This window comes from Odocoileus virginianus, chromosome 11 (assembly GCF_023699985.2).
Source record: "Odocoileus virginianus isolate 20LAN1187 ecotype Illinois chromosome 11, Ovbor_1.2, whole genome shotgun sequence".
Taxonomy (NCBI): Eukaryota; Metazoa; Chordata; class Mammalia; order Artiodactyla; family Cervidae; genus Odocoileus; species Odocoileus virginianus.
In genome coordinates this window covers 51,615,893-51,631,138 of record NC_069684.1, presented here as the reverse complement: position 1 = coordinate 51,631,138, position 15,246 = coordinate 51,615,893, and the positions used below count along the sequence as shown (strand labels likewise).

The 15,246-nt window shown below is 53.5% G+C and overlaps 1 protein-coding gene across 1 annotated transcript in view; it reads left to right on the top strand.

The window, feature by feature from the left end:
• The window catches only part of CAPN2 (calpain 2), a 56,168-nt gene that overhangs the window by 31,899 nt on the left and 9,023 nt on the right, over positions 1-15,246 (top strand). The window contains exons 5-15 of the mRNA XM_020879505.2: positions 933-1,101; positions 2,279-2,362; positions 3,805-3,890; positions 4,797-4,871; positions 5,570-5,730; positions 7,675-7,844; positions 9,585-9,596; positions 10,775-10,986; positions 12,089-12,125; positions 13,051-13,116; positions 14,543-14,600. Of these exons, the coding sequence (XP_020735164.1) occupies positions 933-1,101; positions 2,279-2,362; positions 3,805-3,890; positions 4,797-4,871; positions 5,570-5,730; positions 7,675-7,844; positions 9,585-9,596; positions 10,775-10,986; positions 12,089-12,125; positions 13,051-13,116; positions 14,543-14,600 (1,130 nt within the window). The remainder of the gene's footprint in view (positions 1-932; positions 1,102-2,278; positions 2,363-3,804; positions 3,891-4,796; positions 4,872-5,569; positions 5,731-7,674; positions 7,845-9,584; positions 9,597-10,774; positions 10,987-12,088; positions 12,126-13,050; positions 13,117-14,542; positions 14,601-15,246) is intronic.

Sequence of the window (15,246 nt, the reverse complement as noted above, 5' to 3'; positions counted from 1 at the left end):
GCACAGGAGGAGCACGTCACGGTACTGATCGTGCTGGCCTGGAGGAGTTCTGCTTCCTTGGCAGGTCATGTTACATTTTTGTCAGCTAAATGCAGCAGAGATTTTTTTGCCAAATGGGCAAAACGATCCATTGCAGAGGTATGAAAATTATGGAAATTGGCCCAGAATACATAACACACTGATTAGAAATGGTTTTCCCCAGCCCTCCGGGGAGCTGCATCCCCCACAGGCTGCCTTTTCCAGTGCTCAGCACTGCCTGTTCTCAGCAGGAACCCACCCCCCAACCCCATCCCTCCATCCCCCTCCAGAGTGTGCCTGGTCATGGCCCTGCTGCCTGGGCTCCCTCTGGGAAAATGAGCAGCTCTCAGGCATCAGGAGGATTTCTGTTCCTTCCAGCCCCTACCAGGGAGGAGGGCCAGGAGTCAGACACCAGCTGTGAGAAGCTGGGGCCTGAAAAGCTGCTAAGTCTACATGCAAACAGTAGAGTCAGGGCACCAGCGTTGCGACCAGGGCACCATCAGGAGCGACCAGCACCTCCTAAGACAGCGCCAAGGATGCTCAGGGAAACTGCTTTCATTACTGAACTGCTGTCCCCTTTTAAGCTATAACTGCCAAACAGTCCATTTAGCAGACCCCTCTCCTGCCAGGATGCAGAGAGAATCAATACAGGAGGTTGGCCAGATAAACATCCAGGTCCTTCCAGCTCTAAGGTTCTGTGAGACTTTTCCAAAAGCTTCATCAAGTACCAGGCAGTGGTAACCACAGGGACAGTCACCTGCCCTCAGGGGCACCCCGAGCTGGAGAGAAACCAAGGAGAGGCTGGGCATAGGGTCCCTGGAGCGTCCAACAAGAGGTCTGAGTGGGGGAGGGGGACACTTTGAGAAGCGGAAGTTTCACCTCCGGTGGTCACAGGGTCTCTCCCCTTCCCACAGGATCAACGGGTGTTATGAAGCACTTTCTGGGGGTGCCACCAGCGAGGGCTTCGAGGACTTCACTGGAGGCATCACCGAGTGTTATGAGTTGAGGAAGGCCCCTCCCAACCTGTTCAGGATCATCCAGAAGGCTCTGGAGAAAGGCTCTCTCCTGGGCTGCTCCATTGATGTAAGTCCAAGTCTCCCTCCCCAGCCGCATCCCAATCTGCTCTAGTGGAAGTGAGCTTCCAACAGAGACCGAAGAGACCCACTGCCCTTAACTCCCCGCACGACTAGCCCATCCTTTGTCCACTATATTATACATCACCTGGAGCCCCGGGGTGGCTAGGCAACAGTCAGGCTGGCTAGGGGTACAACTGGTGCCCAAATGGTGACTCCAGCCTCCAGCCGTTCTCTCTCCAGCCCATGTACAACCCCCAGCCTCCTGTGACTCACCACCCAGACCACAGCTTCCGTGAAAGTCCCCTGCCCTCTGCTGGGCCCAAGAGCAGCACCACCCATTCACCTTCGGCCCACCTGCAGGACCTGTGCCCAGAGCCCAGCAGCCTCCCCCCAACTGCTACAGGGTTAGCAGACCTGTAGGAAGACTTTAGGAGTCACAGGGAGGAACATCCCCTCCTGCTATCCTTGCTGGCACACCGCGCCAGAGGAAGGGAGGTGGGTGCGACATCCTGTCCCCAAGGAGCCGCCAGGCTTTGCCTGTGCCCAGCGGCCCAGTCCTGTCCTAAGCAGGAGGAGCTGGTTGCTCTGGGGTCAGGCATAAGAAGCCTGACTCTGGGGGATCCAAGTCTCAGTGCGACTCTAGGCAGGGATTTGCAGACCTTCTCTGCAGATTGTGTCCAAGCAGAGACCCTTTCTACTAGCAGCCCTTCTCGTTGACTCAAATGAAAATAACCACCTCCATCACAACAGATGGGGAATGGGATCCCTGGGGAAGCTTTAATAGACAGACTCCAGTTCTGAAGTCAGGCAGAAACGGAGGACTGCCCTCCTGTAAACGCTGCAGCGGGGCGGGGCAGGGCGATCCGCGCGGTTTCCGGAGACCCAGCCGGAAAGGTGTGTGTCCTGAGGGCACGGCGTGCCCTTTTCCTGCGGGGATTTGTGACTGCGCGGGGCACCCACACGAGTGCGAGTGCGGCGTCCCCACCACCACCCCGCCCGCCCCCGAGGGCTGCTTGCAGCCTCGGCTCTGGTTGTAAATAACGGCGGGAGGGCTCTGGGCGGGAGCGCGCCGGCTCTCTCACCCACCGCCCAGGCCCCCAGCCCTGCGGTAGGACCCGAGCGAGGGAGGGAAGGAGGGAGAAGGCGGGATGCGGAGGCCGGGCTGATTTCTCCCGCGTTTGCAGATCACCAGCGCTGCGGACTCGGAGGCCGTCACGTTCCAGAAGCTGGTGAAGGGGCACGCGTACTCGGTGACCGGCGCCGAGGAGGTAACGCCCGGCAGGCATTCCTGGGGATCTTGCCCTCCCTCACCAGATGGCAGAACCACAGTTTTGCCTGCTTGCCGAGGGTGGGGCCCCGCGTTCCCGGGCCTTTCCCAGCAGCCCCGCGTTGCTGAAGTTCAGGGCTCGCGACGGGCGGCCCTCCCCAGCGCCTGCCGGCCGCGCGCTGCCCTCTGGTGGCCTCGAGGGGGGCCAGCCGCCCTGCCACCAAGTCCCAGAATCGCCTCCGGACCAGCTGAAGATAACATGACACTGCGTCAAGTGTCGTGTTCCAGCCTCTTTCAAGTGCTTTCACATTTGATCTCACAAAAGCATCGGTGCCCCAGTTAGTGTTCACATCTGACTCTGCCCCTTGCACGCTGTGTGGCCTGGGCAGGTGTTTAAACTCTCTTCTACTCCCCAGTTTCCTCAAAGTTGAATTAGAAACAATAGTACAGTGATACCTGTTGTAAGGTTGTTGAGGTGAATCAAGAGTTAATATTTGTAAAGCACTCAGATTGCCTGAGGAGTTGTGTGTAAGCAAATCGGTCTTCTTGACTTTGCTGTTATTATCATTACTATAAATGTTGTTAAATAGCCATCTTCTAATCACTGAATGAAGACTAGATCCCAGGTCGTCTGACATACCCAGGGCAGTTTTTTTTTAACCTTGAATCTTTGTTTTATCCAACTCCCCACATCTTTGTATTTTGAAAAATTTCAAGTCTACAGAAAAGCTGAAAGACTCATACAGTAAACATTCAAATGCTATTTCCCTGGATTCAACAGTGGTTAAGATTTTCCACATCTGTTTCATTGCTTAGTGTATTTTCTTTCTGAGCCAGTGGAAGGAAATCGCAAACGTCACAACACTCCACTCGCTCCTGACACTTAGTATTTATCTCCTGCCCATAGGGACACTGTCTTACATAATCCCCGTACTGTTTTCATGCTGAAGAAATAAACAATAACTCAATAATGTGATGCAATAAGTAGTCCATATAAACATTTCCCCAATTGCTCCAAAATGTCTTTTATAGCCCCCTCAACGCCCCCAGTCCAAGGTTTAGTCAAGATCCATGTACCGTATTTGCTTGTCGTCACCAGTGTTCATTTGACGAAGCTCCTGCGATAAAAGTACATCCTATTATAGTCAGCTGAATGGAGGTTCAAAGGTGACGTCCCAGTGCAGAGCCCAGAACAAGGGCGTTTGTGCCTCAGGCTCACAACAGAGGTTGAAGAGCCCTGATCCTCTCAGGGCTGGATCCCGGGAGCTGCCACAGGCTGGGCAGCAGCCAGGGTCTAGGGTCAAACCCTTCTTCCTTTTGTGATCCCCCTCGCAACATGGCTCCCATCCCTGGCTCATGGAGAAAGGGGCTTGGGCCGGGGATCCTCCAGACCTGGCTTGAACTCAGCATCTCCCTCCTCTCCTTCACCCACCCGTCCTTCAGGTGGAAAGCAGAGGAAGCCTGCAGAAGCTGATCCGCATCCGGAATCCCTGGGGAGAGGTGGAGTGGACCGGGAAGTGGAGCGACAAGTGAGGAGGGTAGCAGGGGTCTGGGTGGGGGGCGTCTGTCCATGAAGCTCTGGGAGGGGAGCTGAGTAGAGAGCGCACGGCAGCTGTGCTGAGAATAAAAGCCCCCAGAACACAGGGCTCCCCCAACCCCGAGTGGGACCCATGGGACTGGTGGCCTCTCAGGACTCTTCACCAGAACGCTCCAGCCACCTGGCTGCCTTTACAAGGCCCGAGCTCCCGGGATGCTCATTCTTTCATCAGCTCATGGTTCACCCCTTCCCTGGCTCAGAGTCACTCTGCTATTGGACCTTCAGGGAAAAGACACACCTTTCCTCCTCCAAGCACTCATTCTATCCCAAGGATGTAAACGTTGTGCCAATAGAAGTCCCTCTGTTGATGGCCTGTTGAACCTTTATCTCTGGGGTGAAATCTCCCGTGAGCCCCTCTCCTGGTCCTCCTCTGTTCCTATCTCCCCATCCTCCTCCACAGCCCAGCACCTACAGTTCCACCTTTTCCCTGGATGATTCCCAGGCAGCCTCTGCTGTGGCAGAAAGACACCCACCAGGGCCTGCAGGTCAGCTGCAGAGGCCAAGATGAGCACCCCTCCCCCTCCATCAGATTTCCAGTCACCCCTTAAAAGAGCTGCCAAGCCCTTCTCAGTTTGGGTCCCTGATGCTACTTCATGTCTATCTAATGGGCTGTGTTCATTTTTTGGAATCTTCCTTGCCACTGTCTTCCAGGATAAGGTATCCTCTCAACCTGCTGCCCTGCACCTCTCAGCCACCTGGGTGTCACTTCCCTTCCTTATCGGGGTCTGGACCCTCGGATGAGAGAGCGTGTCCCTGGTCCTCAAATTTGGAGCAACTTGGGGAGAAGTCATTGCTCCACACTGGTTTCTAATGTCTCTCCCATCACTTGGTTTTCCAGCTGCCCAAACTGGAACACGATCGACCCGGAGGTGAGGGAAACGCTGACCAGACGGCATGAGGATGGGGAATTCTGGTAAGATTCTTGCACTTTAAGAAAAAAGGTGACTGATCTTTACTAGAAATTGAGTGAGATTATTGTGTGGAGGGCACAGGAGCATGGGATCAGGGTTTTGTTGTTTTAAATTCACTGTAAGACCTTGAACAAAAAATTTCTGAACGTCTTCAATTTATCCATCTCAACAATCGAGTTTCAAAGCTGAGCAGCTTAGCAGAGAAGGCTAAGAATTCCTGCAGGAGTGTTCAGGTCCCAAGAGAAAAGAAGGGAAAGATGGACTTCGCTCCTAACAAGCTCCTAGAGAATCTTCCCAAGGCCTCAAGAAACAGGACCCTGGGACAACACAGATGGGCCCGAGCATCTGTGTCTGTGCTTCTCTGAGACCAGCCACATCTGTACAGTCCCGGCATCTTACCAACTGAGCGTCCATATTTTGTCTCATTTGATACTCATGTCTCATTTGATGGCCCTGTTTTCTACAGATGAGAGTTCTGAGTTTCAGAGAGACTTAGGTAACTTGTTCAAGATTACCAGTTAGGAGGTGGCAGCACCAGGACTGGAACCCGCACCTTCTGATGACTGATCTAGTGGCCATGCGGCCCTGACATGCTGTCCCCTGGCTGCCCTAACTGCGTCCTAGTCTGGACTTGGGTGGAAGGACCAGGCTCACCAGTGCATCCTCTGGTAACCTGGGTCACGCGTCCTTGCTTTTGCAGGATGTCTTTCAGCGACTTCCTGAGACACTATTCCCGCCTGGAAATCTGCAACCTAACCCCTGACACACTCACCTGTGACACCTATAAGAGGTGGAAACTCACCAAGATGGATGGGAACTGGAGGCGGGGCTCCACTGCGGGCGGCTGCAGGAACTACCCGAGTGAGCCCCCCCAACCTTACCCTGGGGTGCTGCACCCCATCCTGGCTGCCCCTACCACTGGGACCCTCTCTTCTTCCTGAATCTCTATCTCAACACCCTCTCGGTCTCCTCAGCCCCTTGCCTTCAGCACTCATGTTTCTACCTGCCTGGGCAGAACCCAAGACATGCTGAGTCTGTGGTTCCTCTCCAGGCCCTATATTCCGTGATGCCGTGACCTCACACTGAGGTCACTAACCCCGCTTCATGCTCATGGGCTACTTTATCCACCCAAAGCCCAAGCAGCTTAGCCCAGCAGAGGTTCTCACCCACTGGGTCTCGGCACATCCAGGCCCTGATTGTTGCCTGGCAACCCTTTTGTGCCCAATTCACTCAGCCAATGCTGATGGGGCCCTGCTCAGAGGAGGTGGGGGTAGAGGGTAGGGTGAGGATTCCCCTACTGGTTCATCTTTTGTCAATTCCCTTGACTCTTCTGTCTCGATGACTCAGTCCTCCTCTGCCCTCTCACCCTCAGAAACTATCTCATCATGATGACATCTGCCGATTGTGGAATATACATTGGGTGCTAGTCTTCACAGCAGACTTCTGGGGCAGGCACTTTATTATCATCTCCATCTTTAAGATGAGGGGACTGAAGCTTGGTAAAGTTAAATGACTTGCCCAAGGCCACACAGCCTTGACTGTGCCTGGGGTTAAGAACCCAAGCAGTCCGGCTGTAGAGTCAGCCCTTAAGCACTGCAGTGGCAAGGCATGGTCATATATGGATTCTCTGTTACAGATGAGGAAACTGAGGCGCTGAGTGGCATGCTCGGGCCACAGAACAAGTAGTCAGACTGGGACTAGCTGGTGCCTGTAGCTCTGTAGCAAGCAAGTTCCAGAGGTCCTAGGAGACTGTCCTCTGCCTCAGACAAGACTATCTTCTACCCCTTATTTCAAGGGTTGGTAAACTCTCTCTTGAGGGACAGATAGTTGATACGTGGCTCTGTGGTCCACCCATTCTCTATGGCAACTATCAACTGTTGCTATAGCCCAAAGGCAGCCATTTAAATGAATGGATGTGGCTGTGTTCTAATAAAACTTTATTTGTAAAAACAGGCATCCAGCAGCTTATAGAGCCATAGTTTGCCAAGCCCTATATTAGATGATTGGAGAAGGCAACGGCAACCCACTCCAGTATTCTTGCCTGGAGAATCCCATGGACAGAGGAGCCTGGCGACCTACAGTCTATGGGATCGCAAAGAGTCAGACATGACTGAGTGCCTAACACATACTAGATGATGCCTTTATTTCCAGAATCCAAGTATTATCCTGTCAAGGAAGGGGAGGTGATCACCTTAATTATCCTTAAAATGAATGAATCTCAGCTCCTTCCAGCACCATGGGAGTGGGCAGGGGCACAGGCCCAGGAGGACAGGGACACAGAACAAGAGGCTGAGATTGTGCACTGGATGTTCCTGGCCCTTAGTTCATTGAGGGGGCTGCAGAGCTAGTCCCCAAGTCTCCCTAGCCATGCCGTCCAAGCCATCTCTGACCCCCGAGTTAGAGCCTGGTGAGGGGAGGATAAAGTAGGGGATGTCGCAGCTGAGCCAAAGGAGAACTGGGCCTCAGCTCTGACCACCCTGTTCCGGGGTGAGAAATGCACCCCACCCCCACACACACACCCCTCCCCAAGCCCAGCCAGCTTGAGGAAAAGCAAGAGAGAACTGCAAAGGGGAGTATCTAATTTAGGTTTCTGTGAGGTTCAGACAAGCCCCCAGCCCTCTGCTGCTTCGTGGCCCATTTCTGCCCAGATGGGCTGCTCACCAGCCCTGGTCTCTGGTTCCTCTGCCATCTCCCCCCCGACCCTCACCCCACTCCCAGTACCCTTCTCCCCCTATGCACATCTGCCGGCTGGGGGGTCCGTGTTTTGTGTGTTGGGTGACTGACCCCGCCCCTCTCTGTCTGCAGACACTTTCTGGATGAACCCTCAGTACCTGATCAAGCTGGAGGAAGAGGACGAGGACCAGGAGGACGGGGAGAGCGGCTGCACCTTCCTGGTGGGTCTCATCCAGAAGCACCGGCGGCGACAGAGGAAGATGGGCGAGGACATGCACACCATTGGCTTCGGCATCTACGAGGTATGGGGGCGGGGCATCCACGGGGCGGGGCATCCACGGGGGCGGGGCTCCGTCTTCCCTTCCTTCTCTTCTCAGCCTCTGCCAACCCCAGAGGCAGACCTGGGGAGGGAACCCCAAACCAGAAGCTTGGCCAAGGAAAACCAAAGTCAGGGTCCAGGCCAGTCTTAGGAGAAGTCGTGCAAGGAGGTCCCTGCAGTTGGTCTGTGTCGCTGGAGGCCCCCTTCCCCTGCAGCCAGCTTCCCGAGGTCCCACGCTATCAAATAGCCTCTGTGGCCCTTCTCACAGCCCCAGGCCTGGCCCTCTGGTTGGTCACCAACCTCTAGTAAATCGAACAGAGGTGAACTGAGGACAGAGCATATGGAACCACACCGGGCACCAGCGTGAGGGCAAGAACTGAGCCAGCAGGTGCCACTCTGGTCCGAGTCCACAGAGCGTCTGCTCTCATGGCAGAGCGCTGGGCAGGGGAGCAGTTAGTTGGTCATAGGCTTCCGTCAGGGCTCCACTGATGGAGCCCAGCCCCCGTACAGGCACGCTGACTGCCCCCGTGGCCTTTCGTCTGGAAGTTTGCAACATAAACCAAAGCCCAGCTCAGCCACAGTCAGAGAGCAGCCACGTCATTGCCCCACTGGGTACCCTGCCCATTCCTTTCTACAGCACAGAGAAGAGTTTCCCCCAGTCTGGGGTGAGCAGTGGGAGAATAGGGGTGAAAGGAGGACTTCAGAGCCACTGAACTGGGGTGCACATCGGGGTGATGGGGGGTCCTGGTGATGTGCTGGAGCTGGCTCACTCTTCCTGGCCCCACCTTTCAGTAAAGTCATGTTGGTAGCCCAAAAATGACCCTGGCAAGGAGTGGGCAGTATTTACACTGTAAAAATTAGCAAATATTGCAAATCAGCGTTCCCACCATACCTCGAGGGCCGGGCTCCCAGCACAGCACGTGCGAGTCAGGCACAGGGAAAGAGAGAAGGCTCTCTGCTCACTTCACTCATCAGGGCAATGATCTACCTTCTCACACCAACAGGTGGAGTTGGGCAAACACCATCTTTGCTAAAAATGCACACAATTTCAAGCACCTCAGTCTCTGAAGTAGGAGCTGAAGACTTCAGAGCTGGGACAGAATAACCACCAGAAAAATACAGACTGAATTGTGTGTGACACACAGCCTACCCTACCCTGCCCCCGCCACTCACAGGCTAGGAAATCTAGCCATGGGCTGCGAGAGCTGAGAAGGACCTGGGGGGTTGTTTGTTCCCATTTTAGAGATAAGGAAACGCAGGCCAGAGAAGGGAAGTGACTTACTTGAAAAAATACAGAGGGATGTGGCCAACAAGAGCCTAGAACCGATCACCTGCTGGCTCCAGGCCAGAGCACACCCTGATGCTTCTTCCAGTGGCTCAGCCCTGCTTTCCCTGGGAGGAGGCAGGGTGTAGGCTTTGCTGCAGGCAACTGGGTAACCTTGGACAGTCACCTCACAGCTCCAGGCCTCAGTTTCATGCTCTGTAAGTTAGGAATGGTGCTAAGGGTTCATCCTCATTATTGCCAAGTCCTAAGAATTTCTTTTAATTTTTTTAAAATGAGAGAATGCTTTGAGTTCCTTGGAAAATAATTACTTTGATGACTTAGTTATTATTACCAAGGCTACAGAAGGAGTGGTGTAACAAAGGAGACCATTTCAGTGGTGACATTTCTTTCTGGAGCTCTTCCAGAGTCTGAATTACACATGCTTTCCTTTATTTGCAGGTTCCAGAGGAGGTACGTCTGGCACGCAACAGCCCCCATCCTTGGAGTTCAGGTTCACCAACCAGGAAAAGGCTTAGACTGCTGGCTCTGGGGTCTCGTGAAGCCTGGGCAGGGCCTCGTGTCTATGAAGAGTGAATGCCCACCCCCGCTACCTGAGCCCTGGTGAGGTTGCTCAGGTCCTAGGTCTCAGGGTCTAAGCAAAGAGGGAGGCATCCGGTACAGTCCCCATGTAATGTACTTTATCCCCGAGGCCAGCAGAGTCGAACATGTTTAGTCCTGGGTGCAGGTTCCTTGCTCCTAGGACGGTGGGAGACTCTTCTCAGGGTCCTGTAGTGCTCCTAAAACAAGCTAGAGGGACTTCCCTGGCTGTCCAGTGGTTAGAATTCTGCACTGCCAGGGTAGTGGGGAGCAAGTTCAATCCCTGGTCAGGGAACTAAGATCCCACCTGCCTCATGGCACGACCAAAACAAACAAAAACTGGCCAGAAGAGAAATGATGAGCCCTGCAAGTGGTATTATAAGAAGATGGGGGAACATAGCAAGGGACCTGGACCCCATTCCCAGTTCTGCCACTTGCAGGCTGTGTGACTTTGGACAGTTTACCTGTCCTCCCTGAACTTGAGTTTCTTCGTCAGTAAAACTGATCAACTGTCCACCTCGCCAGATTGTTGGGATGCATTGAGAAACGTGAGAGCACTTAACAGGCCCGCAGTTAGGGTTCACTGAGTGGTGAGATGCACAGTCGCGGTGTGTCTTTAAAGGCCACAGTTATTCGAGTCGACACACACAAGGCAGAGCGGCTGGTGGTGTCCTGGGTCTTCGTGGGTGCTGTGGACAGGTGACACCCCGGGCTTGGGAGCTGGGCCCCCTCCTCACCCTAGTCCTGTCTGCTGGTGTCAATGTGTCTACACCACACAGAACCGAGAAGATCCCAGCCGTGCGGACTCCGATGTCCCCGGGTCATTGGAGGAAGGCTGAGGACCTCTGTCCGAGCAGAGAGATGGGGTGTCTGCAGACAGTGGGTGAATGTGGGTCCCCTATTATGTGTGTCTCTGAGCTGCTGTTTGGGCTGGAAGGTTTGCTCTTTATCCCAGCATTGTGGCTGGCATCCTCTTATCTCAACAATTGGAGAGGGCGGTGCTCGGAGCCCTTCCCTCCATCCTCTCCCCCGTGCTCCTCTTTCTTCACCAGTTGACTGGACAGACCAACATCCACCTCGGCAAAAACTTCTTCCTGACAACCAGGGCGCGGGAGCGGTCGGACACCTTCATCAACATGCGGGAGGTGCTCAACCGCTTCAAGCTGCCCCCCGGGGAGTACATCGTGGTGCCCTCCACCTTCGAGCCCCACAAGGACGGTGACTTCTGCCTCCGGGTCTTTTCCGAGAAGAAAGCCGACTACCAGTAGGTCGTTCAGCCCTCCTCCTCCCCGCCCCTTGCTCCTGGCCTGCCTGGAGCAACCTCACTCCTCTGAACGTCCGCTTCTTTTTCTGTAACACCTGCCGGCGTTGGAATGACACGGTCCTGTGTCTGACCTCAGTCCTCTCCTGGGGAAACCTCAACCACCCCACTCCCCGCCACCAACTCTGCCATCTCTAGGTCTCTAGAGAGCTATTGAAGGACTCCAGTGCTGTCGTCAGTTCAGCAAGGACTATGGCCACTCAGGATCTTTGGAGTTAGAAAGGGGTGGTGGCAGAGCCAGTCGCAGAACCCAGTTTCACAGCCCTGTCTCCGAATGTCCACCAGTAGGGGCAGTGCTGGTGGGGTCCTTGTGTGCCCAGTCCGCAGGCCTGGCAGAGCCGAGGGTGTAAGTCTCCCTCCCCCAGGGGGACATCCCACCTCTCAAAGGTGTTCACCTTCTTGCCCAGGATATTAATCCTGATTCCAGCTGTCAGCGCCAAGAAGTTCTCGCATCCTTCCTTCTGTGAGGTATCAACACGGTAGACAGGACTCTTGGTGGTCTAGTTTGAGATCCCAGCAGCCTGAGGGAGATGCTCCTGGGCTTAACTTCCCTCCCTGTGGAGCAGAAGGACCCAGCCCTGCACACAGGCCTGTGTGTGGGATAAACCAGCCCCAGTGCCTGAGCTTCATTTGAAATCTCCCCCAGGCCTCCCCGGCTCTGCCTCCTCCTGCCCTTGGCAGAGCAAGTAAGCAGCAGGGTATGTTGATTCTTGGTGTGAAGATTTACGAGGGCAAAGAGTGTTCCCAAGGGAACCTAAAAGTTGTTCTCCAGGCCTGAGCACGACCGCCATAGTACACGGGAAGCCTGTGCTCTTCGATGAAGACCAAAAACTAGGGACCAAAAACATTCTGACGCTCCAAGTTTTTTTTAGATCATTTCTGCTTTAATTCCTGCTGAAATTACGGGATGTGTTGTCACAAAAACTTGGGATGCAGAGAAACCCCCTGCGCCCACCCCATGCTGGGTGTAATATCCCAGTTCCATTTTAGCAGGGATTTCTGCCCACTCCCTCCGCAGTAACACACACCTTCCTTCTGTTTCTAGAGTTGTGGATGATGAAATCGAGGCCAACCTTGACGAGGTACCGTAACTGAATTCCATGCCCTCTGTCCCACACAGCCCAAGAGGAGAGGAGCAGAAAATAACCCCAGGGGTTTCGTAGGCCCGTGGGACTTCAGGAGCACAGCTTGAAACTGGGGTGTAGCCCTGGCCTAGGAGTCTGAGGGCGCCTCCTGCCCTGGCAGCTCTGGCCGCCACGTGGGGCCTGGGCAGTGCCCTGGGCGTAGCCCACAGGTGTGGGTGCCGTGGAGGATGGGACCCCCCCCCCCAGCTGCTCTGAGCAGTAGGCGGTCTTATCACTCCTCTTTCTGGACCTCAGTTTTCTCATCGATAAAACAAAAGTGCTGCACAAGATTTCTCAGGTTCCTAGAGTCCCCAGAGTTGTGATTCGGGGTAAGTCTTGAGGCTTTGAGGGCAACAGCTCAGGCCTTTCAGACTTGGCCCAGGTGGAGGAAGGCGTGCTCTTCCGGCCGTCCCGATGCCCGCCGTGGCCCGATGATTCTGTTACTCGCAGCTGCTGAGGCTCCATGCTCGTCACCTGTCCTCAGTGAGACACAGAACGATTTCCAGCAGCCTCATGTCTGTGCTCTCAACATGGTCAGCATCCCTCCAGAACTTGCCAGCTAGTCTTTATGCTTCTGAGCACTCATTAATTAGGCCATAAAAGTCCATTTTAGTGGAATGTCAGAGAGGATGTCTATGTGAGAAATGAGAGTGTAACTCCCTCTCACATAGTATATATATTTCCTCTCATAGGTTTTAACTAGAAAAAATTCTTTTATTAATTCCTCACCTGTCCTTAATCTCAACCCCAGTAACCTTAGAATTCAGGCCCAAGAGAGGGAGAGAGGGTACCTGAGCAGGGAGGGGAGGCCACCCTGGAAGGGAGAGCAGACATCTGCTGGTCACCCTTCTCACCTCACTCCTGGGCCTCCCTCGCCTTGCAGATTGACATCAGCGAGGACGACATCGATGATGGATTCAGGAGACTGTTTGCCCAGCTGGCCGGAGAGGTGAGTGGTCCCCAGGTCCCTGTTATGTGCCCTGCTTTGATGCCAAAGAAGAGACAGTCTTTGTCCTCAAGGAGACTTCCATTTAAGCAGGGAGCAGAAACAAAAAACAAACAGAACAAAAGCAAAGAGGAGTAGCAAATGGAACTGAGGTTTCCGCTGAGATTCCTTGCTAACAGCCTCCCTTGAATCTTTGCGCATCAGTCACCAGGGGCTTCCGCTGTCCAGTCAGCTCTCGATGAGATCCTCCCACCTGAGGACTCCAGGCCTCTCCTGTGGCTGTATCGTTTGCTCTCTGCCACTGTGACCGAGGTGTGGAACTCGGCCCCTTCTCCTTGATTCCCACAAAAACATTTGGGGAGGTGGAGGGTCTTTAATCTCAAGGATGTAAGCAACATAGTACCAGACTTCCCTGTTCTTTAAAAAGAAATCTCTCAGCTACTTGGGCTTCTGTCCACTACAGAGTTAATGGGCCTCTTGTTCCAACAACTTCAAAAAAAGTCATTCTCCTCCATATATGGAGGACATTAGCTCTTACCAGTGGCCACTGTCGACTCACCTAGGCCTCCTCATCAAAGAGCTGAAGCAGGCACCACCTGCTTCTGCATGCCTCCTGGTTTCTAATGGAAGGAGCATCACAGAGATCTGTTCCCCACTATTTGAATCACACACACCGACACACACACATACACACCTCCCACGAAGGCACAGTGTCAATCTTGGTCTCAAATAATAGGGCTTGTCCCCCAGTTACAGTATGTGTACGTGAACAGAGGCACCCACACCACTCCTGAGGAGCTCTGGCATCAGGGGCCACAGAGAACATGCTGGACCAGTTCTTGGAGACAGCTGGTTCCAACTAACGCCACAGGAAGCCAGGTCTGGGTTTTAAAGCGAGAGGAAGGCATGCTGTGTGAGAACTGAGTGTAAAGGCTGAGTCTAAAGACCACAAACGTGGATAGAGCGGAGGATTTATCCTTTACATTCTCTACAGCAAGGCAATGGTGAATGAACTCTGCCTGTTTTCATGTTGTAGATTAAAGCACTAACTAAAATTCAGGCTGTGGCTGTGCTACTTATAGTGCCGTCTGGGGGCGGCAGCATCTTCTGGGAGCTTGTTGGAAATGCACATGCGGGACCTCCCTGGTGGTCCAGTGGCTAAGACTGCCGGGGAGCACTGTTTCGATCCCTGATTGAGGAACTAAGATCCCTCTTGCCACACAGCAAGGCCAAAAAAAAAAAATAAATGAATAAACAAAAAATTAAATGCTTTAAAAATAAAGTAAAACATTAGCATCTTTAAAAAACAGAAATGCGCACGCATAGACCCCAGGGCTCCGCTGGAGCAGACACCAGTTATACACCTGCTGCTCTATGCTACACGCATCCCAAGGAAACCAGTAATGACACTCTGGTTGTGTGTCCACAGGATGCAGAGATTTCTGCCTTTGAGTTGCAGACAATCCTGAGACGAGTGCTAGCAAAGCGTGAGTATCCCCTCCTTGCAAATCCCTCATCCTGCTCGTCCTCCTGCAATATGAGGGGACACAGGGATCCTTCCCTTTCCCATCTCAGCTACTGTGATGGCTGAACCATCATTCCCACTCCTGCTTAAATACTGCCACCACCAACAAAGAACTGGATGAAGGAGGTTCTACTCAATGTGATTAAAAAAAAAAAAAAGAAAGGGTAAAAGTAGGACTTCCTTGGTGATCCATTGGTTAAGACTCCTCACTCCCAATGCAGGGGGTATGGGTTCCCATCCCTGGTCAGGGAACTAAGATCCCACATGTCACGTGGCTTGGCCTAAAAAGGCAAATGTTTCTGGAATTTGGAGGTCAAGCTTCCATGACCTACTAGCTCTGCAGTCTAAATGAAATTAGGTAACCTCCCTGACTCTTGTTTCTTTATCTGCAAAATGGGCACATTATTACGTATCTCTTCAGGGTGACTGAGATGACATACATTTGCGTAGCACCAAGTCTGGGCTCTGTAAATGGTGTCTGTTACCATGATTAATTGGTAAGAAAAAGTGAGTCAGTCCAGACGGAGGGAGCCAGAAAGCACTCCCCACCGCTGGACTCCTAGCTGTGTTCAGTGGGGAACGACTGACAGAGTGGCCCTAGCTCACTG